Consider the following 27838-nt stretch of genomic DNA (forward strand, 5'->3'; position numbering starts at 1 on the left):
CACAGACCTGACATGGAGCTCAAACTCACAAACCGTGAGATCATAAACTGAGCCGAAACCAAGAGTTGGAGCCATCCAGGTGCCCCAGGGAACCATCTTTTTATGATGAAAGGTAGTTGTGAGATTGTTGATCCTTCCTGCCTCTATGCCACCTTGGGTCCAGAATAATCCATGTAATTACACAAACATTCAACTAAGGATAAAGAAGAAAAGTTATTTATTGAATAAATTATATGAACTTTCATTTGTAAAGTGTTATAAAGTGTCAGCTGGAACCTCCAACAGTAGGAGAAAGGGATAAAATTGTAAGAAAATCATCAGTATTGGTCCAAAATGCAACCTCCAGAGTATTGCTGTCTATATACATTCAGTCTAGTCATCTACCTGTCTTCTACATCTGTTATGTTATAATGAATAGATGATCAATCCTGTGGCTTGTAGGTATTCTATGATACCAAACATTAAAAATAATAAATTAATGTTTACTATACTTATTAGAATTGAAAAGCTAATTAATACATTTCTAGAAAGCTTTTAAAAAGCTAGAGTGCCTACCTGTAAGAGTTATTAGAACAGTGAACTACAGAGGTAGAAGTTGGGGGTGGATTTATTGAATCTACTGCTGTGTTTAACAGCTTGTGTGCATTGTTTCATTTAACCCTCTCTAAACCTTGTGAGGTAAGTACTTTTGTCTTTGCTGTACTTATGAGAAAATGAGTATCACAAAACACCTTGACCAACATCACATAGCTAATGACTGGTATAATCAGGATTTGAATGCAGCTTCAGAAGTTCTTAGTGGAGAGCCTTTTTTTTTTTTTTTTTTTTGTATTATACCATCCCATTTCCTGAGACTCTTAAAATCTGAAGTCACTTTGCCTTTTTGTACTTTGCAGTTTTCTCATCTAGATATATGAATATTAGGATAGATAGTCTCAAAGATTCTTTCCAGCTTTAATTTTCAGTGAAACTATAGAAAGGAATATGACCCAACTTTCTAAAAATTTATTTTAACCAGAACATTCCATTCTCTCTCTCTTTTTTTTTTTTTTTGGTCACAATTTTATTTTAAAGGTATATGGCCAGAGAGTTGATCAAAGATTTAAATCTGATAGAAGCGTAGTAGGTAAAGAATGAAAAATCATTCAGTCCAAAAAATCTTAACATTCCAAAAATGGGTTGGTACAATCAGATCAACTGCAAAGGAAGGTAAGATCCTATAATGCAAGCCTTGAACTGCTATCTCAAAATGAAGGTTGTTTTCTTTTATATAACTAGAGTTCTTTTTCTTAGCAGATCCAGTTTGCTGACCAGAAACAAGAATTCAACAAACGTCCCACCAAAATTGGACGTCGCTCTCTGTCTCGTTCCATTTCTCAGTCATCTACTGACAGCTACAGCTCAGGTGAGTACTGAGCTGCTATGGACCCACCCGTGGAGGCTAATTAAGTATGATCAATGGGCCCTCCTGTCCATCCAAACCTGTGCTTTGGAATAAACACTTTGACTCTCAGTCAACATTTAGACCAAAGTTCTGGATGGAATCTTGGGATTCCTCTTGAAGATTCAGGGTGGAGCCTAATGGAGGTCTCTTCTTCCAACAATGGCAGAAGAGGGTGAATAACAAAACTGAATTCTGATCTATTCAGAGGGTGGGCATAGGTAACTCATTGATGACCTTCATTGAACAGCATGTATAAAGACTTATGTTTCTTTCCGTTCTTTGAAAATAAGAGGAGTTCCCCATCCCTCCATCCGGTACTTGCAAATTAAGAGGGAAACCTTAATTGCCCTAAGAAACAATGAAAACATTCAAGTAAGCCCTAGTTCCAGTGAGCCCTTTGCCTTCTCTTCTAAGCTATGCCATTACATTGCTTGTCACTCCTTCCTTCCTTTGCAGTGGCATTAATTCAAATATACGGTCTGTGGAGCTGTAATATCATTTAATGCCAGATGAGTTATTACCACGTAGAACCCCTCGAAGGCATTGGCCATGTGTGCAACAATGCCTAGTGTGTATCTGATCTAATAAGGAGCTATTTTATTTTGCTCTTCTGTTGGAATATAGTAGGAAGCTGAATGTTTGCCCTAGTTATCTCTTCACATTATAAATAGTAATATTCTTTAAAAATTTTTCATCATGACCTGAAATTTTATTTGTTCTTCACACAAATAGGAAAGTAGTATTTGTTATGTAAAGTTGAAGAAAGCTTGTTTGGGAAACTTTTAGGTTGGGTAGATTGTTATTTACACTTGTTACATTTCTCTTTTTATTCCCTTCTGCCCCCTGTAATGGAATGATGTAAATCCCTATGGATTTTTGTGTAAAGATACCGAATTGTGTACCTATCTTATTCTGCTGAAATAGCCAGTGTTGAAAATTCATGAACCAGTTAATATAACTCTGGAAACCAGGGCGCCTAGGTGGCTCAGTTGGTTGGGCAGCCAACTTTGGCTCAGGTCATGATCTCACAGTTCATGAGTTCGAGCTCCACATCGGGCTCTGTGCTAACAGCTCAGAGCCTGGAGTCTGCTTCAGATTGTGTTTCCATCTCTCTCTGCCCCTCCCCTGTTCACTCTCTGCCTCTCTGTCAAAAATAAATTTAAAAACATTAAAAAAAATTTTTTTAAATATAACTCTGGAAACCAAAATAATTGTGAAATGTGAATTATAAAATGGTGGTTAAAATTTTAGACTGTGAGTTTATGCATATTGTTTAAAGATGGATACTAAACAATAACTGTACTAAACTTTAACACCAGCTCAGTCTTCTCCCTATACACTAGATCCACATTTCCAATTGTGTTCCTGCAGAGAAAACCAATGCCTGCCTTTCTACTGAACCTCTATATGTAAGGAGGGTACTTATAAAATGAATACTTACCTAGAAAGTGTGATTGATCTCCTCGGTTTCTAAGTGAACACATAGTTGCCTAGTATATCTCATTAGAGAGTGATACTGACTGATGTCACTCTGGAAAACTTGGACTTTTAAGGTGAACTACTCAAAAATTGCCAACCTTATATATCCATTTAAAGATATTAAATTCAGGAGCACGGAGTCAAAATATTCTGGTGATATAAAATAATTTAAGATCGGGTGCCTGGGTGGCTCAGTCAGTTAAGTGTCTGCCTTTGGCTCAGGTCGTGATCTCACAGTTTGTGGGTTTGAGCTACGTGTTGGGATCTCTGCTGTCAGCACAGAGCCCGCTTCAGATTCTCTGTCCCCCTCACCCCTTACCCCTCCCCTCCCCCACTCTTGAGTGCTCTCTCTCTCTCTCTCTCTCTCTCTCAAAAATAGATAAAAATTTTTAAAAAATTTAAAAAAAAAAAAAGAAAAGAACTTAAGATCAATTATTCAGCTTCCCACTGGATGCTAGAATTACCTTGATGGTATCCCTGACAAATGGCCATCTGGCTTCTTTGGGAGCATTTTAGATGATAGGGTGATTCTTGCTTTATCTAGTCATTTAGCTCTGATAAGCTCTTATATAATCCTTGGAATTTAATGATTTTACATAGAAATAAAAATCACCATTTTCAGGGCATCCCATTGTCGTGGCTGTCCTCATCTGGATATATTCCAGATGAAGTATCCTTTTAAAAATATGCCTATGACTTTAATATTCCAGGTATGATCTGAAACAATCTATAGGAAGTGTTATTTCCATATACTTGGTGCTTTAAAAATGAAACCTAAGATGATGCTTGTTTCTTTTACAGCTGTTTCAGACACACGGTTACCTCATTTTGGTTTTGTTTTTTGTTTTTTTACATGAACAATTGGCAAGCCCTGGACTGGCAGTTAGGAGAGACCAATTTTCTAGGCTTTGATCCCTATGTGATTTGTTTGTGTGATCCCGGAAAACTCTTGTAGTTTGTGATGTTCATAACAGAGGCAATGAGAAATTATATGAGGTGCTACAGAAAAAGCTCCTAATGTATCAACGAAAACCAGGAATAATGAAATTGACTCACAGCTTTCCAAATACAGGATGATATGCAAATGCATGTCAATAAAAACTTGGAACCATTTTCAGCATACATTATCATTGAAGTGACTACAGAAATTAACATTGGAGAGCCCCAAGGATCAGTCTCTGGATCACTTCTCTGTTTATACTCTCCCACATGAGCTCATGCAGTCTCATAGGTTTAAATATTATGTATTGACATTTGATTCTCAGATTTTATCTCCACTTCAAATCTCTCCCCTATACGCTAGATCCATGTATCCAACTGCCTGCCCAGTCCTTTCACTTGATGTTTTATAGGCATCTCAAACCTCCCATGTCTTGAAAACTGAGCTCCTGAGTTCTGATCTTGCCTCGCTTATGAATATAGTTTATTCACAGCACTAGAGCCAGATTCATTCTCTTGAAATAAGTAAGTCAGGTCATATCAATTCTCTGCTCTAAACCCTCCAATGGCTTCCCAGTCTCACTCTGAGTAAAGGCTAAAGATCTTACAATGGCCTACACAGCCCTCTACCCTCCCATTACATTTCTAGTCACATCGCTAGATTTCCAAACCTCCCTCCTCTTCCAGCTATACATTTCACCCCAGCCATATTAGTGGCTCGTTACTACTATTGTGTTATTTCGAAATATGCCAGGCACTTCCCTGCTTTAAGTTCTTTGCACTTGCTATTTCCTTTGCCTGGGGTGCTCTAAGATATCCTAGCTGGGTATCCTACCTCCTTCAGTTCTTAACTAAACATCACCTTCTCATTGAGGCCTATTCTGGCTATTCTTAAAATTGTACAAACACCCCACCCAACATTTCCTATCAAAGTTTCTTCCTTAATTTTTCTCCACAGCACTTAATATATTTACTATGTATTTTACTAATTTATTATTGTCTTTCTCTCCTTCCTTGAATATGAGATCCATAAGAGTAGAGATTTTTGTCTTTTACTGCTCTATTCCTAGTATTTAGAAATGTTTAACCTAAGAGGTGCTTGATAAACAAATACTGATGAAAGGTGTCCCCAGACATATACTTTATATTCTTGTTGAGGTCTCTGATATACCCTCTGATATACCATATGGGTCTGATATACCCACACTCTGTATGTGAACAGCCAGAAGACTTATGACATTTCAGAAAAAATGTACCTTCCTATCCAGAGTGCTTGTTTTGCTGAAGTTACCTGGAGGCTTGGGTAGTCTATGGCCTACTCTCCCTACCTAAAGATCCTAGTGCCAAGTTTTGCCATGCTTTCATTTAGAAGCCTCTACCAGCCTTTCTCAACCAAGGTTCCTCATCAGAATCACAGAACACAGAAGAGGACTGGAGAGACTGTTTTCTCAGTTATCCAAGGGATGGTTCACAACTAGTACACTTCTAGATGGATAGAAGTAAATTGATGTATTTGATGGATGCTTCAAGGCATTAGGGCTTAATTCTGGTGGAACCCAGGTTGAAAAAGGCTACTTCAATTCCTGAAATTCCTGCGTTATTCCTGAAAGTGTTTATAAGAAACAGACTTCTAGAAACTCTTTCCCTAAGCACAAAACCTCATAAAAACAGATGCATAGATGAGGCTTTTCTTCAAAATCAAACCATTCTCAGTGATCTATTTCTGAAAAAGCTGTCTTTACAGGGAGTTAATTGGTTAAAGATAAGAAAGGAAAGCTGAAGTCCCTTAGTTCATAATTGGTTCTTATAACACTTATAAAGCATTTTAAGATTTTTCCAAGTAACAGTTTTGTTTATTTGTTTGTATTTTGGTTGCTAACATAGCTTTTCACATATTTCTAGAGTGTTATTCATCAGTGAAATCTGCTGCACATTGACACACAGGTCCCTACTGTTATTTCCATTACCAAATGAATAGATTGGGCCTAAGAGGCATTGTCTGACTTAAAATAGTCTAATAGGACTAATTCATCCGGGAGTCTGACTGCTTCTTCTAGCAATAACCTACAATGTCACAGCTGCTAGGAGGTAAGGCTTAATCAGGCTTGAGCCATAGAACATATGTGTATGCATGTTCTATGGGATAGATTATGGATTAGTGATTCATCAAGTTATGTTTTGATTCTGGGTTATCATGAAACAAGAGAACACCCTGTGGTAAAGTTATATTATACTTTATTATAACTTTTTTATGTAGAAATTGAACCCTTTTTTGACTCTCATTTATTCATGAGGTTTTTCTGGTGGTAGTTAGGGGAAAGAGGGAGTATGGGAGAGAGAACATCTGTTACGCTCCCTGGTTTACAGTTGGATAAATTGAGAATTGGTCACAACCAATTAAAGGGAAAGCTAGAGCTAAGGTCTTAGGCTGTGTTTCAGTTGATTATTGCCTTGATGATCAGTTGTTCATGTTCAATTGAATTATAGCTCTGGTCTTCAGAGTGTGACAATTACAAACACTTTACAAATTATGCAGGCATGTATATACATGTGTGTTGGCTTTCTCTAAATTTTCCTGGGAAGAAACCTTTAATACTGTCTCAAATATTAAAGTGAATGTGCTACTTTAAATATAGTGACAGAAATAAGTATGGATTCAAAAAACAAATGTCATGCTAGTTCAGAATAATCTTTCCACTGTGTTTGCAGAAGTAATACTCTCTTGATCTGGGTCTGTCAGCCATTTTGCATTCACATATTAGTACCATCTAGACAACTGATATTTTTGGTTCTCACCTGATAACAGGTCTGTATAAAGGACTCTTTGAAAACAAATCCATCGTGGCTGAAATAAAAACATTGATTGAGCTAACTATAACCAGTTGACTACTGTGAAGAAAATAAAATACGGTATTTGAGGATTTTTTTTTTTTTAGAATAGGGAGGTGGCATAATAATTTCTTCTTGAGATAGAAGGCAAACTCAAGCCAAAAATTGGAGCGCTTCTCCTAAGGGGAAATTTTGGTGCTTATTTTTGTTGTTGTTTGTTTTGTTTTATTTTGTTTTTTACCCTGACTCATCCTTAGAAGCTAGAGAGGCAAAGGAGAGGAATGCTATTCTGGGTAGAGTGAGGACTCTGTCTCAACCTTTTTCATCATTGCCAGCCAGCCACCTGCTGCTTGGTTGGATTAGTAGATGACAGAGGTAGAAAGAAAAGGAACAACAAATAATATTGTATGTATGTCATCCCTTTCCCATTCAAAATCCTGAAGCTGATGGGGCGCCTGGGTGGCTTAGTCGGTTAAGCATCCAACTCTTGGTTTCGGCTCAGGTCATGATCTCATGGTTTGTGAGTTTGAGCCCCACATTGGGCTCTGTGCTGACAGTGCAGAGCCTGCTTGGGATTCTCTCTCTCTCTGCCCCTCGCCCGCTCACTCTCTGTCTCTCTCAAAAATGAATAAATAAAACTTAAAAATCCTGAAGCTGAGTAAGAACCTTTAAGGATGTTATTTCTGGTATTGACTTAAAAATATATGCAAAAGCCAACACTAATATCGGGTATCATTTATTCAGTATTTAATTTATACCCAGCATTGCATTAGTACTTTACTTACGTTGTCTCATTTAATCTTCTCAACAACTTGACTCTGACAAGTCATGTCTTCCAATTTACAATCTGCTTCATAATACATATTACAACCATAGGAAAAGAAAAACTCTAATTAATTCTGAAATGAGTCATTTCATGTCCGACTCACCCATTAGACTGAAAACTCCATGAAGATGAAGACAGCCATATTTGTTCTATATACCCAGGAATTAGACTGTGCCTGGGACATAGTAGATAACATGATAAAAATTTGTTGAATGAACAACTGAATGTGTGCATGATTGGATTCATGAATGAATTCTATTAATCTATTAACTAATTCTATTAATTCTGTTAATCAGGTTCTGGGACGCCTTTATTTTATATACCCAGAAACAGACACTGAGGCTTCAAAGTCTGTCTGACCCCAGAACACGTAACCACTATATTTAAATGGCCATTGAGGAACATAGAAATCGTCATGCCTTTGGCAAAGGATTTGAAATTTCAGGATATTCTGAATGTCAACACTTTCTTCAAAAGTGATTATACTATAAATTATGATCGAGATTAGGGATGGCCACTGCCTTTCCTCTCTCAGGTCGTAGAAGCATGGCTCCCCTAAGCCTCTAACACATAAGCTATTTCTGAGTATCGATTAGTGAAACAGATGACTGCCCAGGAAGCTGTTTCTGGGCTCTGTTGCCAAAGGTACTTTGAACTCTTGCTCACCCGAGGAGGGAGAACCACAGACGTTTTGTACTGATTAGTTCCTTTCAAGAACAAAGTCTCTTTGGGGATTTACTAATTCCCTCACCTCCCTTGGCGCCCATGTTCATTCTTGTTGCCTCGTGTTAGGACTTTGCTCTAGGGCAGTTTTCCAGTTCCAAGAGAGACACTCAGGCCCCTGCTGCCCAAACATCTTGTCGTGCCATGCCCGATTAGCTGGGCAAGGTCAGACTTGCCTTTTACAGCCTTCCCAGGTATAGATCCTTTGCTAAGAAATCCCAGAAATGCCATAATTCTCTGGATGTAAGTACATCAGAGCACCATAGACCTTAGGAGCTCTGAGCATTTGCAGCTTTCTCCCCTTACAAGTGAGGGACATACTTCTTATCCCATTGAGAGATATGTAATGCTTTATAGATAGAGCTTTATATCCCCCAACCTCCCCTCCCCCTCAAAAAAACACAAGGGGCATCTGGGTGGCTCAGTTGGTTAAGCCTATGGCTTCGGCTGAGGTCATGATCTCATACTTTGTGTCAGCTCTGTGCTGACAGCTCAGAGCCTGGAGCCTGCTTCGGATTCTGTGTCTCCCACACTTTCTGCCCCTCCACCTCTCTCTCTCTCTCTCTCTCTCTCTCTCTCTCAAAAACAAATAAACATTTAAAACAAACAAACAAACACCACCACAACAACCACAAGAAACCTTGAGGGCTACCTAGGAAGAAACTATCCTCAGAAACTTAAACATAAGTCATGGAATGAAATTAAATCATCTAGCAAATGATTAGCAACTACAGATTTGTTTAAAAACTGAAAAGACCTCAGCTAAACATGTGAGTAGCAGCAGCAGCTGCCTGTTAGCCACAGTCAAAAGCCTTAGACTTTCCACCCTCTAGCGTATACTGCTAAATGGATTAATCATCAGAGCATTTTAGTATACCAAAAGAGGATTTATCCACTTCTTTGGGAACCTGAAATGCCTACTGCTGGATCCACTGAGGCCAGCAAGAAGGGAGAGCACACTGAATACTTCATTGTCAATATCTAATTGGGTCTGCAGGCATAGTTCAGCCTCATCAGAGCGAGTTCTGAAAAGAAAGCTCTGTTATGTCAGACAAACACTTTTTGTGTGGTTCTTAATTACTTTCCCATGGGTTCCTTGTTTTCTAGGTCTTATCTGTTCAATTACTGTACTAAAACACAAATTACATCAGGCATCTAAGCAGCAGACAAAAAGGGCAGCTAGGATCCCAGAAACCCATAGGTTAATGACCATGATCTTGCATTAAGAACTTCAACCTATTGCTACCATGGTGTAACCTCTCTCGTTTTGCATATTCAAGGACCTCTCATGTTCTGAAGATCATTAGCCCTGGGTAGTTAATGCTATCCAAGGGGAACGTCTTTGGCAACCTCTCTCAGCTTCCTCTTTCTGACCTGTGGATAGCACTTTCCATAGGAGGTGGTGGACCTAGCTCCATGGTGCCATTTAGGTGCCTACCATTTAGGTGTACATCTGTATGGTGCTGGATGACTAGAGAAGCCTCAGTTCACCCCACGGTGTAGAATTTCAGAGGAAGCCATTTGTTTCCCTGAGGGCTTTTTATCTGTCATTTCAGCGGCTTCATATACAGATAGCTCTGATGATGAGACATCTCCCAGGGACAAGCAGCAAAAGAACTCTAAGGGAAGCAGTGACTTCTGTGTCAAGAACATCAAACAGGCAGAGTTTGGACGAAGAGAAATTGAAATCGCTGAACAAGGTAAAGAAAGCAAGCACCTGTTCTTTTTCATGCTGCCCGTGTCTTTTTGTCCGTGTTAATCCCTTTTTATGTCCTGGGGTCTAGTTGCCTGTGAAATTTAAGAGTGGTTTTAAAGAGGGGTGCCTGGGTGGCTTAGTTGGTTAAGCGTCTGACTCTTGATTCCCACTCAGGTCATGATCTCACAGTTCGTGAGTTCGAGCCCCCGAGTCAGGCTCCGCACCGACAGTGCAGAGCCTGCTTGGGATTTTCTCTCTCTTACCCTCCCCCAATTGCCCCCTCTCTCAAAGTAAATAAATAAATCTAAAAAAAAAAAAAAAAGGAGTGGTTTTAAAAAATACTTAAAAGAAATCTGAACTTAGGGAACACTGTGGGGAAGGAGTGTACTCTGGTAGGTCTATAAGGAACCCCTATACCAGGAAAAGGCAGAGAGAATGGATGAGTAAGACTGGGAGATGGGGAGTCAGAACTCTGGAGCATTTGCCTTTGAAAGTCTCTTATAAAAGAAAAATCAGATGCAATGTCTTGATTCCTTAAGGAACCCAATCTAACAACCTGACCGGGGGAAGAATCTTACTTTAAGAGAATAAGTTCTTCTGTTTATTCTTTCTCTCTCATTCCCCCCTCTCTAATAGTGCTGTGTATGTATTGTGCCTTTTCAGAAATGCCTGCACTGATGGCTTTGAGGAAGAGAGCTCAAGGAGAAAAACCTTTGGCTGGAGCCAAGATTGTGGGTTGCACACACATCACTGCTCAGACTGCTGTGAGTCCTTTTTCTTTCTCCACATAATAATAGTTAATAATAGCCACCAGCTATTGAGTGCTTGCAAAATGCCAAGCAGTAGGTTAAGAGCTTAACAAGTATTAAGTCATTAATCCTTGTGATGGCCATGTAAAGCAGGTATTCTTGTTTCTACTTTACAAACGAGGAAAGTAAGGCTCAGGGTGTTTAAGTAATTTGTCTGAGGTTATACAGCAAGTAAAATCATAGAATCCAGGTTTGAACTTCCATTCGTCTGACTCCCAAGTTTATGCTTTCTCTGTGCTACACTGCTTCCCCTTGTCTTGCCTTCCAATGTCATTTCCATAAGGCAGCTCTCTTAGAGTGCTTTCAGCTGCAAGTAAAAGAACCTGATTCAACCTGACTCATACCTAAAGGAACTGATTATATTACATAGCTAGGAGTTCAGAGGTAAGGTGGACTTCAAATTTAGGATCTCAAGGCTCCAGTTTCATCTATCTGTAATTTTCTTGGAGCTCCCTTTTCACTTGCTTACTTCATTCTCAGGCTCATAGCAAGTTGATTACAGCTCTTTAAGCCATCACAGACTGACCTGAAGAGTAGGAAGGACCATTTCTTCTTCTCCCCCAAAAGCAGGTAAATCTTTCCCAGAAGTCTTCCAGGATAGTCCATCATGTGTCATTGAACAGAACAGGGTCACGTACCCATGGCCCACCAGTCCTGGCAAGGGGACTGGGGTTACCATGATTGATTTAGACTAGTGATTCTTAACCCTATCAGATTCAGTGTCTTCTCTTTATAAAACATATTTTTGCAATGCCTCTGTATTATCTTAAAATGAAATTCAAATATAACATACCTCAGTACATATAATTTTTAAAAAATTAATATAAAATCTTAACTGAAATATGAAGGAGGAATAGAGGAAAAGTAATTTATAAAGAAATAATGTGTATTTCCGTATGTAAATGCTTGGGCACAAGTATAGTGGAATACTCAGATATTTGTACTTCCTCATAGCATTATTTGAATGAGAATGCCACAAATGTAGATAGAAATGTGTTACTGATTCTAAGGCATCAGAGTGACATTGCCAAATTATATGATTTTCTGAATCATATTATAATAAACTATAAACTTTTTATAAATCTCTGAACAGCAACAATAACAAGTGTGTGTTTGCTCTTAATTTACACGAGTGTTACATTCCTGGGAAAGCTATTACTATTTTGTATTAAAACTACAAGAGTATTTTTTGTTAATGTGTAAGGTGGAATAAGGTTCTAAACTTAGATCATTATAAATAGGTTTCTCACCCTTGTGAACTTTCATTGGAACATTTGAAAACTGCACTAAATGTGGCATGGTTTTTGTCGTAAGAGACTGTCCTGCACTTTCAACGTGTCAAAATCTCTGGTCCTGATCACTCAATGCCAGTAGCATTCCCCTCCCGACTATTGTGACAATCAAAAATGCCCCCGCAGTTTTCCAGAGCTCCTCTGTTGAGAATCACTGACTCAGAGCCATCATCAAAGACATAAGAGATTGAATTGCCAAGCATAATGAAAACACTACAGGAAATTGGTGTATTGAGAAATGGTCTGAAATCATTTATATGATTTATAAGACTCAGGTCTTATGGTTAGATTGACTTTCAACAGAGTGTCTCCTGAAGCATAACACTTATTTATATGGCCACATTCCTGATTAAGAACAGAAGAGAGTCCTGAAGACCCAGGCAGCTACTGTTATGATCTTTACCATGAGACTTTTCCATATTACATGTTCTCTAAGGAAAAAAATACCTTGATTACCCCAAATCAATATAATAAATTGAAAAGCTGTCTCTTTTTGGAGCTACAGACTAATAAATCAAGGCAGAAACACTCTTGGAATCTTTTTTGGGCTTCCCTAGTCAGTGACATGAGACTTCAGTGTGGTGGCTTAAAATAGTAAGTGCTTCTGTACTGTCTCATGTTGCTAAATTGTATCTAGTTTCTTTTTTACCCCCTGGGTCACCAAACATTACCACCTTTCAAGGCTCCCTTCTACTTTCTCTTGAATGGAGTAATCAAAATTAGTTTACCAGTTTTAATATTATTTCACAGTTTCCTCCCCACATTTTTTTCTTTTTCCTTTAAACAAATAATCACACAGGGGTGCCTGAGTGGCTCCATCAGTTAAGCATGTGACTCTTGATTTCGGCTTAGGTCATGATCTCATGTTTGTGAGTTCGAAGCCTGAGTTGGGCTCTCCACTGACAGTGTGGAGCCTGCTTGGGATTCTCTGTCTCCCTCTCTCTCTGCCCCTCCCCTGCTCGCACACTCTGTCCCTCAAAACAAATAAATAAAAATAAAAATAAATAATAATAACAAAGGAATTTTTACATTGTTTTGTTTTTAATCTCCATTTTCTTTTTCTGATTACAAAAGGAGTTAATGTTCATTTTATAATGCTCAAACATTACCGTACTCTGTAACGTAAAAAGACAGTCTCCTATGATCCCATGTTCCAGAAATAACTATCATAGTTAGTTAATGGTTTCCTATCCATGTTTCCAATAGACTTGGATCTATTTATATTTTTTAGGCATGTTTCCCTGGTTCCTTCTAATAACCAGATTCCTTTGCTACTCTCTCTAAACAGTCATGATTGAAAGTCAGGTTAAGCCAGCTTCTAAGCTCTGTCTTCCTTCCACTCCTACCTGCCTTCACTCCTGTTTGAGCCCTAACAGCTAGCACTCTTTACTTAGAATTCTTTTTTTAAATATTTATTTATTTTTGAGAGAGAGAAAGAGAGAGAGAGAGAGTGCATAAGCAGGTGAGGTGCAGAGAGAGAGGGGGACAGAGGATCTGAAGCAGGCTGCTCCCTGACACAAAGAGCCAGACACATGGGGCTTGAACTCAAACTTGACTGTGAGATCATGACACTCAACAGACCGAGCCACCCAGGCACCCAGCATGATTTTTTTTTAAATTTAATTTATTTATTAAAAAAATTTTTTTTAATGTTCATTTATTTTTGAGAGAGAGAGAAAGCACACGTACATGCACAAGTTGGGGAGGAGCGGAGAGAGAGGGACACACAGAATCCAAAGCAGGCTCCAGGCTCTGGGCTGTCAACACAGAGCCCAACACGGGGCTGGAACTCACTGACTGTGAGATCTTGACCTCAGCCAAAGTCGGACGCTTAACCGACTGAGCCACCCAGGTGCCCCAAGTTTGTTTTTTTTTTAATTAAACCATAACTGGAATTTTTACTTAGCATTGAAATATGAGAAAATACAAGTTTTACAACATGAAAAGTACCAGTACTCAGAGTTAACTACTGTCAGGAAATTTTAAAACAGGTTTTTTAAAAGATTTTTTTCCCCAAAGTTTATTTATTTTTGAGAGAGAGAAACGTAGAGAGCAAGCAGGGAAGGGGCAGAGAAAGAGAGGGAGATGGATTCCCAAGCAAGCTCCACGCCGTTGTCACAGAGCTTAATGCAGGGCTCAAACTCAGAAACCGTGAGATCATGATCTGAGCCAAAACCAAGAGTCTGATGCTTAACCGATTGAGCCACCCAGGCACCAAAAACAAGTTTTTTTTACCAAAGCTTTATTCTTGTGAAAATAGTTAATAATCAAAGCAGTAGGTGGTCTACTACTTTCTTTAAAAGAATCCTATGTCTATCATATATTGAAGTTAAAAGTAAATCAGGATCAAATTGGCAGAATAAATTTTTAAAATAATTTTTAAAAATAGTTTTTAATTTGAAATAAACACAGATTTATAAAGTTGTAAGTACAGTACAGGTCACTTTTTTTCTTAGCCATTTGAGAGTAAGTTGCCAACCTGATGCTCCTTGACCCACAAATACTTTAATGTATATTTTCTACGTACAAGGACATTCTCTCATATGACCGGTACAACTATTCAAAATTAGGAAATTAACATTGATTTATATTACCATCTAATCCTCAGACCTTGTATGAATTTTACTAGTTGTCCCAGTATTATATTTTATAACCCAAAGATCCAGTCCCTAGTTACACATCTCGTTAAACGTCATCCCCTTTTAGTCTCCTTTAGTCTGGAACAGTTCATCAGTCTTTCTTTGACTTTCATGACCTTGACCCTTTTGAAAATTTTGGATGAATTATTCTATAGATTGTGCTCAATTCCAGTTTTCCTGATACTTTCTCATTATTAAATTCGGGATATGCATTTATGGTAGGAAATGATGTTCCATTTTTTTCATTGAATCTTATCAGGTGGCACATTGACTTAGAATTGATTTATCATTTGTCAAGATGATGTTCATTTTGATCCTTTGCTTGAGGTAGTGTCTGCTAGACTTTTCCACTGTAAAAGTTATTTTTCCCTCTTTGTAATTAAAAAGTATTTTGTGAGGTAGTAATATGAAACTGTGTAGATATCCCATTCTTCATCAGGCTTTCATTTTATTCATTTATTTACTTATTTTTATTTGTGTGAATCATTATTTCCTATTTTATTTAATGCATTATGATCCGTTACTATCACTATTTATTATGATGCTTAAATTGTTCCAAACGTCCTGGTGGAGTCCCTTCAGTCTGGCTTCTGTGGCTTTTTGTCTTTTGACATATCCTTCTCATTCTTTGAGCACTTACTTGCTTCTAGTATAAGATTATCTAAGCTCATCTTGTACATTCTCTGCCCTAACCCCGGAATCAGCCATTTCTCCAAGGGGCCTGGTTCCTTTTAAAGGATCCGGACGCTATTGTATTTTTTGCCATTGGAATATCATTTTTCCTGGATGTTCTTTCATTTCGTATTTTGGAAAATAATTGCCCACTAACTCTTCATATATTTCTTTTGCCCTGTTCTCTCCTTCTCCTCATACTATTCCAGTTACATGTATGTTAGACATTTGATAATGGCCCATAGATCTTGGATGCTCTGTTCTTGGATGCTCTGATTTTTATTCCCTACTCTTTTTTCTTTCTGTATTTCAATTTGGTGATTTTTATTGATCTATCTTCAAGTTCACTGATTCTATCCTCAGATATGCCTAGTCTGACGATGAGCCTGATGAAAGAATCCATAATCTCTAATACCTATTAACATGTTTTCTGACATTTCTATTTGACATATTTTTATTGTTTCCATCTCTCTGCTGAAATTTCCTATCTGTTCATGGATGTCATCCATCTTTTCACTAGACCACTTAATATAAATATATTAATTACAGCTAATTTAAAGTTTTATTTATTATAGCTAATTTAAACATTTAGTTCATCTTAGAGGCTTGTTCTCTTGAATATTGTATTTCTTGACAATGGGGAGGATTCCACTTTTTTGTGTGTCTTGAAATTTTTTTTTTTAATTTATTTTCAAGTTAGTTAACATACAGTGTAGTCTTGGCTTCAGAAGTAGAACCCAGTGATTCATCTCTTACATATGACACCCAGTGCTCATCCCGAAAAGTGCCCTCCTTAATGCCCATTTAATTGACCCCTGCCAGTGTGTCTTGAAATTTTATCTTGAATGGTAATTTGTTAGTTTCCATTATTGTCATGAACTTGGTTGGATTTCAATTATTGTTCTGCACCATAGGCCTCAAATTGCTCCAGTAGTGGGCAGCTGTTACATTGTGATTTGAGGTTAACGGAAGGTTCTTCTCAGTGTTTTGGCTTCAGTCTCAGCTTTCAGTTGCTTCTACGCATGCTTGCCACAGGGGTGGGGGAAAGGGGGTGTCATGTCCCTCTTCAGATACATGCCCCACCTGCTGCACTAGGCTGCTGCTCTTTGTTTCCTAGAGCTTGGCTCATGGTGAGGGCAGGTAGGGTTCTCGCATCTCCTGGTCCAGCCTCAGTCTTAGGTCTCTGTGAGGCGGGGCTTTTTCATTGTTCCTGCCTCTTCTTTCCATAGCCGCCAAATTTTGCCTTGTGTCTGTGATAGGCCTTGTGCAAGAGATATTTTCCTGCCTTTCCTGGAGAAGTAGCAGATCTTTAACAGTCATACCTTGTTTTATTGCACTTCACAGATAATGGCATTAAAAAAACTTTTTTTTTTTTTTTAGCATTTATTTGTTGTTGAGAGACAGAGAGAGACAGAGTACAAGCTGGGGAGGGGCAGAGAGAGAGGGAGACAGAATCTGAAGCAGGCTGTAGGCTCTGAGCTGTCAGCACAGACCCCAATGCGGGGCTCGAACCCACGAACTGTGAGATCATAACCTGAGCCGAAGTTGGACACCCAACTGACTGAGGCACCCCAAAGTATTTTTTAAATTAAGGTATGTACAGTGTGCTATCGCACACTCAGTAGGTTACAGTACAGTGTAAACATAACTTTTATATGCACTGGAAAACCAAAACATTCATTTGACTTGCTTTATTGTGATATTCACTTTATTGTGGTAGTCTGGAACCTGCAGTTTCTCTGAGGTATGCCTGTACTTTGTGTCAGTGCAAGGTCCTGGGCCCAAGAAGGCTTACTTCTCTCCAAGGAGCAGCGAGTTTTTGCTTCCACTCTTCCCCAGAAGCAGTGGATCTTTGTCTGGTCCCTGATTGCAGGCATAATTTCTGCTCCTCTTCCTTTAGCTTAAGACTTTTGCTTCCTATGAGAGAAGAGCGTGGCAAAGTGCCTGTTTTTGAGCACAGCTGATCAGGTCCTTGCCCGCCAGTCTTTCTTGTGAGCGCTGGGTGGAAGCCCCTGGAAAAGAGCTTGCGTGTGAGTGTGAAATCTCCTTGTGCCTAGGGTTATTAGAAATTCCAAACTGACATACTTTCCCACACTCAGCCTTTACTATTCATTGAATTCTAGGTTTTTTTTTTTTTCTCCTCCTGTGTGGCACCCACATCTTCCTCCCATGCTCTGTCAGAGGTGAAACAGTGTGTTCCCTGTCTCCTTAAAGGGATTTGTCACTTTGGAGTTCAGTGCACTTGGTTGCTTTATAACCTCAGCTCTTTGATGGGCTCAAGAAAAGTTAAGGTTTTATAGATTACTTGGCTGTTGTTAGGATTGGAGCTTTTCTTGCAGCTTCCTTACGGAGAAGCAGAACTGTAAAATTTGTGGTTTTCCAAAAATGTTTTGGCTCTAAAATCCTTGGTTTAATTAAGCCTTATAAGGAGGCCCAATATATTAAATAGGCAGAAGAGCATTGAGCTCAGCTGGAGCCTTCCCCCATGCCTACCCCAACCATTGCCCTCTACTCAAAACACGGAAGGATTTCTGTAGGGCACAGTTTGAAAATCACTGGCCTTAGCTATTCCTGATATATTTTCTCAATGTCAGATATATAAACTTAATTTCCCTGACCAGTGGTTTGGCCAGCCTTGCTCCTCCCCTGCTTTCTCTTTAATACAGGTGCTTATGGAAACCCTGGGTGCGCTGGGGGCACAGTGCCGATGGGCAGCCTGCAACATCTATTCCACTCTCAATGAAGTGGCTGCTGCCCTAGCAGAAAGTGGTAAGATTGGTTTTGCTTGTATTCTGTGTCTTTGGCTAAAGTAAGTCTCTGAAAAGTCCCACGGGTTCAATATAAACCTTTAAGGAAGTTAGACATTAAAGTTGCTGTCTTGGGGGAAATGGATGCCTATTCTTGATGAGTTTGCTCTCCTGGGCTTCTCTTGCTAAATATGATGAAGGTTACTCTGTTGTTTTACAGTTGGCAAATATCTTCTTATGTCTAATATTCCCGTAACAGTTAATTCTTTGCCTTGACTTGCTCATATTAGAACACTAGTGAACACTACTCGTTGTCTGAAGCAATATGGATTAGAAAAGAAAGTGCTTCAGGCATAGTTTTGTGGTCCTGCTGGTTTTTTCAGCAGTTTGCCCTGATTTAATGTTTGGTGTTTCTGCTTCAGAAGCAGTAAAAAGGACTTGACCTGGCAGATTAATATTTGATCACAGTGGCTCCTGACACAGGAAGGACGAAAGAAATGGAGAAATTTGGACTTTGCCAGTTTCTTGCCTTCGCTCTGTGACAGCATAGCACAGATCAGAGTACCAAATGCCTGTGGCTTCAGAGCTCTTGAGAAATGCTGGGAAAGTTCTGTAATGCATGCATGTCTCTCCTGCTAGCACTTTAGTATTTCATTTGTTCTTTCATTTATATTCATTCATTTATACAATTTTTACTAAGGAACAAAATATGTATATAAATGTGCAGAGATATTAAATATATAGCCCAATGATTTGTACATAAGCATTCTTTTTTTTCTCTTCAACAAATACTTAATGACCTACTCTAAGAGATATAAGGACAAATGAGACTATGTCTTTGCCCTAAGAATCTTATATTGTGGTTGAGAAGAAAAGACACATATACAAGTAATGATAATACAAGGGTATATATGGTAAATGCCACAACAGATCAGAAATCTACATTCAGTGCACAAGCAAGTGGCTTGTACAAGTTCAGATTCCATGAGCGATCACTTGGAGCTGAGTTAATCAGGCTTTATTAGAAACATGACACTTAACTGGGCTATGACAACGTTTTAACAGACGGAGAAGAGTGTAAGGGTTTTCCTGATGAAGAAGATGGGATGACTAAAGTTTAGATGCAGGAAAGATCGAAGTGTGGTTGGGAAATGGTGAGACTTCCCGTTTGACTGGATCAAGAAGTACTTACTTCTTGTCTCTTCTTTTTTCCTTTAAGTCATATTTTTAGCATCCATCATACTCTTGTCCCTCTTGTTTGTCCTCTTTTGTATATTAAAAGCAAAATGACCACCAGAGACAAAGGAGTGGATGAAGGGGCTGAAGACCATGTTAATCAGTGAAGAAAGTCAAGCCAAGGAGTAGAGCAGAATGAGAGAGTTTGGAAATGGGGAAAACCAACATCCTGTTGTCAAAATTTAGAGGCAGCCCTTTTTTCAGGCTTTAATAGTTTCTCTTTGTTCCCCTTTCTCAGGATTTCCTGTCTTTGCCTGGAAAGGAGAATCAGAAGATGACTTTTGGTGGTGCATTGATAGATGTGTGAATGTGGAGGGTTGGCAGCCAAATATGGTGAGTTAGATTTCTACTAGCACAATTCCTGAGGGATCTGGTGGGGACAGTGTAGGGGGCCCTGGCAGGGGAGAGGGTGTCTCAACAGGAAGGAAGGAAAATGCTTCCTTTTCTGTCTGATGTACCTGTGCTTCCAGCACAACTGTGGGCTTATGTTTAGGGTACCCCGAGAATATTGAACTTAGCCTCAAAGTGCTATAATTGTTGGTGCTGATCTTAGAAGCATTTATATTCATCAGCAACATTAAAATACTGCTCAGGGTTCACACGTGGCTGTTTCAAAAGCAAGGTTAATGAGTTACCATCCCCTTCTACTGCTTACCTCCCGTCCAACAACAGTAATCCAAATGTGCACACACACACACACACACACACACACACACACACACAGCTCCTGTGGTGCTTAGCGTTTCTCTAGAGTCACATGCTGAATTTATAGTAAACCTGAAAAGATCCCAAGTTCAAATTTCTTCTCTTTATTCTGTACTTGAAGAAAGATGACTAGGCAAAGAGAAGCTTGGGGTTATTTTGCTTCATGTTGTTTGTGTTTCATTTTTGAAAAGATCAGGTTCTTGAAGGCTTATAGCACATTAGATTTCACTGAGAAGCAAAAAGCTGCACAAAATATGAGGCACTCCTACTTCATAAGCATTTCTGTGTATGAAAGAGAGGAGAAATTAGGGACTCAACTGGAAAAAGAAGCCTTGATGCTCTACTCCAACTATTGCTTGCTAATTGCAGAGCAGGCCTCACTTGGTGCACAAGGAGAGAAGCATCCTCTTTCTGGATTCTGGATCCAGGTTACATTGCACCGTGTGCTGGGTGAGGAAGCTGGGTTAATAGCCTGCTTAAAGGGAGGGAGGAATCAGCTGTGAGATGAGTCAGCTCATTCCCACAGAGTTAACTGGGACTGGAAGGAGTTTGATTGACAGACCGAAAGGAGATACGCCAGAGGGTTTCTATGGGGAATAAAGCATTAATTTTAGAGTGGAGAATTTAGGGAGGACACAGGATTGCAACCAGCGAGCATTTGCAGACTATAGGGCCAGGACAAACTGCTGGAAAAACTGATGAAGAAACTAAGCAAGGATAAAAACCATTGTCACTCCAGCAAATAGAGCCCATTCCTCTAGGGATCCTATCGAGATCTAGTACTTTTACTTGCTTTCCAACCTCAGGAAGATTCCCTGGTGGCAAGAATTTTCTGCAATAGAATACCATGGTGAGAATTAGGGGCTACCTTCATTAAATAAATCTGAGGGATAGCAACCACCTGCCTGTATTAGATCCCTCTGTTAAAAGAAAAGTGGACCAGAATAGTGGGACTTAAGACACAGGGTTTCCAGTTGCTCAGGCTTTTATGCCTCTGGTCTTTTATGTGGGTAGGGGTCAGAAACCCTGTTCTGAGGGTTTCTACTGGGAGAAAATGGAGCATTAACTTTTAGAATGAAGCGAATGTATTTTAATGAGAGTCTTGCCTTGGATCCCTGCTCTCAAACAAACTTTAGTTAAGTCAGAGAAACAAGATGGGGAGCAAGCCTAGAAGCACAAAAAGAGCTTAGGTGTTCGACATGAGGTGGGGGAATTTGTGTACCCAGGAGTCCAGGGTGGCACTGGGGGCACTTGTGGTAGAGTTGATATTTGATGAGACTCCACAATGGGTGCATGCCAGTAGGGGGCAACGCAGTTCTGTGAGGACTTCACAGGGATAACGATTTGGAAAGTCCTGCTAAGCCTTTCTGACAGCTCGGTGAAGGGCTGAATGAAGTGCCACAGCCTAGGGCCTAAGAGCGTTCTAAGCTGGTCTTTCTTTAGCTTATTTATAATTCAAAAACTTTCCTCTGCCGATTAAAGCTCCAGTGGGCACGGCATTGTGTTTATCTTTAATCCCAACCTGAAATGGTGATGAGCTGTTCAGAGGCATGCTTGCACACCTACATGCTGCACAGTTCCCAAGTTATTTTTAATTTGGTTTATAAAGAGTGTGAGGTTTCGCTAGGCAAAACCCTTCCGTGCTGCCTGATATCTTGGGTAGGATAGTGCCTATGCTTTGGGAGAAGTGAAGGATTAACGAATACAGTTTTATAAGCCATTGTTCTGGGAGGGAGACTAATTATCTGGCTTTATTTAAACTAAGCTTTGACTAACTGTAATTGAAGTCCTGAATGTAACTGGTAGAAATATGCCGATATCAAGGTCAGGCTTTCTAAATATCTACAGTGCATTTAAGAACTAGTTGTCGGGGCGCATGGGTGGCTCAGTCGGTTAAGCATCCGACTTCGGCTCAGGTCATGATCTCGCGGTCCGTGAGTTCAAGCCCCGCATCAGGCTCTGTGCTGACAGCTCAGAACCTGGAGCCTGTTTCGGATTCTGTGTCTCCGTCTCTCTCTGACCCTCCCCTGTTCATGCTGTCTCTCCCTGTCTCAAAAATAAACAAACGTTAAAAAAAAAATTAAAAAAAAAAAAAAAGAACTAGTTGTCTAGATAACCACTTCAGCTCTTAGTTCATAAGAAAATCCTCCTTGCGTTGCTGTGTATTTTGATACAGTAGATGTATTGTGTGGGAAGGTCATTTGGCTGTGAGAATTACAGTGACCTTTTACCCTTCATTGCCTTTTACTTCAGGGTAATGACTGGTCATTATATTGGTTTTAAGTTACTTTGCATAACCCTATGGGAAATTTGAAATATCTGTAAATTGGCAGAAATTGGGATAAAAGACCCAGAGCAACACCGGAAACCCTGAGCCGTCAGCAAAATAAATGATATTGTTGATGCTTATTATTGCAGATATTGGATGATGGAGGGGATCTTACTCACTGGATTTATAAGAAGTATCCTAATATGTTCAAAAAAATCAAGGGCATAGTGGAGGAGAGTGTCACTGGAGTCCACAGGTAAGATTTGACATGGGCATACCTGGTTTTATGCAGCCTAGGTATATACTCTGATAATCACACACCTGTAGAGTACATTATGTTAAAAATTGGAACCTGCTATGAGGTGATGAGATCTGAGTCTGAACACTTGTTTTTTTAATTAACAATGCAAATAACAAACCTAAAATTGGGAGTGGGGGACAGGTAAGGCAACAAGTGTGGTCCTCATGTTTTCTAGTCATTGTAATGCAATGACTGCTTGTCCTTTTTAGATGAATTCGTTTTTTCCATAGATGTTGATTTAACTTGCACAACGAGCCAGGAACTTCTCTAGGAACTGTGCTAGGGATCTAGCAGTGGGCAAAACAGACAAAAACCTAGGTCCTCACAGAGCTTACATTTTGACTTAGAGAACAAGGATTTAGGGTTCTGTTTCTCAGATGAGCAGTAATTTTCTGAGCAACATTGAAACCGTTTCCATTTACTGTTATTCACTCAACAAGAACTGAAAGTATGAAATGAAAGTTTTAGGGAAGTGAATTCTGATTAAGCGACGGTCTCTGCTTCAGTATATTGTGATCTTTTTTAACATACCAGACCTTCAGACTCTTAGAAAGGGATGAATTTTGAATAAACACCTGTTTCTAATTTTTAGTTGCTACAACTTAAAATGAAACATATATAGGTATACATATTTATAGATATTTGTATTGAGATGATAAAAACAAGACTTTGAAAGTTAAAATTGTTGCATTAGAGTAGTGGGATTAAACAGTACTTAAAGTTACTCTTTATATAACTTAAAGGGGGAAGTAAAAGTAAGCAATATATTTTTTTAATGTTTATTTCCTTAAGAGAACAGACAGCACGCGTACAAGCGTGAGCAGGGGAGGGGCAGAGAGAGGGAATCCCAAGCAGGCTCAGTGCAGAACCCAAAGCCGGGCTCCATCTCACGAACCGGAAGATCATGACCTGAGCCATGACCTGAGCCAAAATCAAGAGTTAGACGCTTAATCAACTGAGCCACCCAGGTGCCCCAATGAGCAATTTAAAATTTTACATTTTAATACTTGAAATTTAGAGGTGGGTCAGAGATTTTCCTCACATGCCTTGTGACTAAGATCTTTATTTTTTTTTTAATTTTTTTTTTCAACGTTTATTTATTTTTGGGACAGAGAGAGACAGAGCATGAACGGGGGAGGGGCAGAGAGAGAGGGAGACACAGAATCGGAAACAGGCTCCAGGCTCTGAGCCATCAGCCCAGAGCCTGACGCGGGGCTCGAACTCACGGACTGCGAGATCGTGACCTGGCTGAAGTCGGACACTTAACCGACTGCGCCACCCAGGCGCCCCCTAAGATCTTTATTTTTAAGCTGTGTACAGACTCTAGAAAGGTAGTCTTTATTTCTCTATGTGCACCTAATGGAATGAAACTAGTGTCTCATGCTCTGATGCCTACCCAATCAACATATTTATGTAATTTGTTACGAGACTGGCAGTAGATTGCATTATCTCACTGTTTTGTGTTCTTCTTGATGTCCCTCATCCTCAGGCTGTACCAGCTGTCTAAGGCCGGGAAGCTGTGTGTTCCAGCCATGAATGTCAATGACTCTGTCACCAAACAGAAATTTGACAACCTCTACTGTTGCCGTGAATCCATTCTAGATGGGTAATGTTTTATTATCTTTGGAATGAACTTGAGTTGTTGAATTGAGGTTCTCAGTGTTTTGGTTTTGGTTATTTCTGGAAATGATTCATGTAGCACCTCTGGACCTATCACCATATAATACTTGATATTTTATAACCCAGATCTACCATTGCTATCCCCATTACAAGCACATCTATTGTACTTAAAAAGTCAAACTGGCCTCTATTTATTGGTGCAAAGTTTGTGACCCTATCAGTCCTGTAAGACAGTAACTAAAGTCCTAAACAGCTGAATATCTTTGATGATTTGGGAAAAGGTTCCTAGTGTTCCTATTTTAGGTCACATTACCAGTTTTTAAACTCCAACTAGCATGGGGCACCTGGGTGGCTGAGGCGGTTAAGTGTCTGACTTTAGCTCAGGTCATGATCTCGTGGCTCGTGAGTTAAGTCCTGCCTGAGGCTCTGTGCTGACAGCTCAGAGCCTGGAGCCTGCTTCGGATTCTGTGTCTCCCTCTCTCTCTGCCCCTTCCCTGCTCATGGTCTGTGTTTCTCTCTCTCAAAAATAAACAAACTTAAAAAAAAATGTAAACCCCAACTAGCATATAATTCTCTGGCCATCTGAAAAATTGTGTTGAGCAAAGAGTCCATCCCAGAAGCATTTCAAGTTTTTCAAATCTATAAGGACTGCAAATCTGACAAAATTTACTTAGATATATTCCAGATACTGTACTGTGTTCTTCCAATACCTAGTTTCTGTTTCTACACTTGTGTCCAGATACACCTTCATCCTTGTTCAGAAGACTCAGTAATTCCCTATGTAAAACTACTAAGTTGGTTTAGAATATTGCCAAGCCAAATGGTTTCCATCATGTTTAGGTTAATGGAAAAGCTAAGAAAGGCCCTATGGGCCACATTACTAACCAGTCCGGGACCCTAGGCAGTTTGCAACACCACCGGCATTCGAACCAGAAGGACTGGCTTGGTTTGATTATTGGCTCTATCATTTAGGTCTTGGACTAGTTGTTTAACCTCTCTGTGCCTAGTCCCTCATCTGTAAAATGGTGACAGTAAGATCTACATCATAGAGTTATTATGAGGATTAAAGGAGATAAGGTGTATGAACCTGGTGTTCAATGTTAGTTCCCTTGCCCTTCTTTCTAGAACACTGTACATTAAGTTTTAGGATTCAGTCGATCTTAGGGGAAGCTTTTTGCTTCCAGATCTTTTTGGGGAGAGGTGGGGGAGATATTCAATGCAAATTCAATTTCTTGGTAATTATTACTTCTATAGAGTCAATAGTATTATCACATAGACTGGACATTTAAGTAAATTATCAATCCATCTATCAGTTTATAGACTGTCCCTTGTTCTGGCTACGTAGAAGTGTTAATAGCTTGTATGAATAGCTTTGCACCTGATATTCCTTTGGGAAGAGAGGCAGAAAAGCTTGAGAGTAAAGCAAAGGAAGCTCATAAATATGATCTGTTGGTTTTCTTTGCTGTGATAGCCATTCCAGGACCATTCTTCTAAACCATGACTTTTGACTATGGTAGTAGCCCAGCCAGACTTACTCTCTTCACTAAACAAGAATTGCCTCTGTACCTAATTGATGTTTTTTAAATTTAATTAACTAGCTAATATGAACATACACTGTTATATTAGTTTCAGGTGTATAATATAGTGATTCAGCAATAAGTGCAGTCCTTAATCCCCATCACCTATTTCACCTATCTTCCCACCCACCTCTCCTCTGGTAGCCATCAGCTTCTTCTCTATAGTTGAGTCTGTTTCTTTAAAAAAACAAATAAGGTAAACTCTGGTTTTGGCTTCTCTCTTTTCCTTTGCTCATTTGTTTTGTTTCTTAAATTCTACATATAAGTGAAATCATATGGTATTTGTCTTTTCCTGACTGACTTATTTCACTTAGCACTATACTCTTTAGCTCCATTGGTATTGTTGAAAATGGTAAGATTGCATTCTTCTTTATGGCTGAATAATATTTTATATTTATTGAGTTTTACTGTGGCTCGTGGAGTTGTACTAGTTCCTACGGAGTGGAGTTGTCAAATCGTTAAAAAGACAGAATTCCTACTCTGCCTTTAGGGCATTTATGGACTGCTGTCTACCGGAAAGGAAAACAGATAAGTGAACAGAAAGAGTCACAGATATTTGTAGAAACTATCTCAGAATAGTCTGGTTTTAGTTGAAAACTTTCTTCTGCCTAGTGAGGGATTCCTAGAGAAAGGAGACCAGCTGAATCTAAAGAGAAACCAGAAACTGCTCCTACAAGTTCTTCCAAGAGGCTCTAAAACCAATACGGACACTATTCTAGCTTCATAGAGAATCAGAGACAAAGAAGTAGAACATGTTTGAGAAAGAAGCAGCCCCAGAAAACTATCTCATGTAGTTGGTATTGGTGTGTTCAAAGCTCTTCGCCATCTGGTTGCTGATTACCTTCTGTGTTGAATTAATGAGGGACCTATTGGCCATTCTTTTTTTTTTTTTTAAGTATATATTTTAAGAGAGAGAGAGAGAGAGAGAGAGAGAGAGAGAGGAGAAAATGAATGGGCGGGGGAGGGGCAGAGAGAGAATCTGAAGCAGGCTCCATGCTTAATGTGGAACCTGACGAGGGGCTTAATCTCACAACCTGGGATCTTGACCTGAGCCGAAATCAAGAGTTGGATGCTCAACTGACTGAGCCACCCAGGTGCCCCATGGCCATTCTGATACTACTAAACGTAGCACTCATTTATCAGTGTTATCTCTTATGTTCAATAAGCTAGAATAATGTTTCCATTAAGCTAGAACTTTGTCTCCTAAATAAAAAATGTTATTTTTATTTTCTTCTTTTATTTCCAAAAATTATATAATACATGTATATTGCTTTTTGTTTAAAAGTTACTTTGTAATCTATAGTTTCCTCCTTGCTGCACCACTCCCAAAACAAGAGGGGAAAAAAAAAAAAAAAAAAAACCTCACATATAGATGGATCAGATAGCATGGAGTAAGAGAGTACCTGTTTTATCCACCTTTCTTCTTAATCATTAGATAGTACAGAAACCAGGCTTTCTTTCAAAATGGAACAAACAAACATGAAAACAGAGGGACCCTATCTAATCTCAAAGGAGAAATGAGAGATTCTTCTGATTTAATGGTTTTTCTTCCCCCAGACTTAAAAGGACAACAGACATGATGTTTGGTGGAAAGCAGGTGGTTGTCTGTGGCTATGGAGAGGTACAGCTTAACCTTTCACTTATTGGATGTATAAAATGTTATTTTGGTGAAATGTACTAGACTTTTTCATTTAATGGATGTGAGAAACATCCATTCACTCACCACTCTGGATGGGAAAAATGTAACTTTAGAGGCCCTCTGGTCAAAGTACAATCGTTCTTTTTCCCTTTGCATTTTTGCCATTTTTCTTAAGTTGATTTTCTGATTTATTCCAGTGCACTGTTTGTGATGTTCTCTTAGCTTGTGTTTTGATTATAAATCGTGAGTGTGGGTGTTCTTATGTACATGCATGTGCTAAACAGGGGCTAGGAGTTTGTTTATGAACTGCATTCATTTGTTTGTTTTTTCTTATTTTTTCCCCAAACATGAATCTATTCAGTAAAATTCCTTCTGGGGGTGGAAAATGAGGTACAG

General features: G+C 39.3%; 1 protein-coding gene across 9 annotated transcripts in view; it reads left to right on the forward strand.

Annotated features, from left to right (window-relative positions):
* AHCYL2 (adenosylhomocysteinase like 2) overlaps window positions 1-27838 on the forward strand; it is a 168837-nt gene that overhangs the window by 120982 nt on the left and 20017 nt on the right. For 4 of the 9 annotated variants that reach the window (XM_023250553.2, XM_006929367.4, XM_019825780.3 and 1 more), the window contains exons 2-9: window positions 1294-1405; window positions 9797-9940; window positions 10600-10700; window positions 18015-18117; window positions 19570-19664; window positions 22455-22561; window positions 24096-24212; window positions 27361-27424. In XM_023250553.2, coding sequence (XP_023106321.1) covers window positions 1294-1405; window positions 9797-9940; window positions 10600-10700; window positions 18015-18117; window positions 19570-19664; window positions 22455-22561; window positions 24096-24212; window positions 27361-27424 — 843 coding nt within the window. Of the gene's footprint in view, window positions 1-1293; window positions 1406-5824; window positions 5951-9796; window positions 9941-10599; window positions 10701-18014; window positions 18118-19569; window positions 19665-22454; window positions 22562-24095; window positions 24213-27360; window positions 27425-27838 lie in introns of those variants that run through there. The other 5 variants (XM_023250554.2, XM_019825777.3, XM_019825781.3 and 2 more) reach the window with 2 other exon arrangements.

Source organism: Felis catus, chromosome A2, assembly GCF_018350175.1.
Source record: "Felis catus isolate Fca126 chromosome A2, F.catus_Fca126_mat1.0, whole genome shotgun sequence".
NCBI lineage: Eukaryota > Metazoa > Chordata > Mammalia > Carnivora > Felidae > Felis > Felis catus.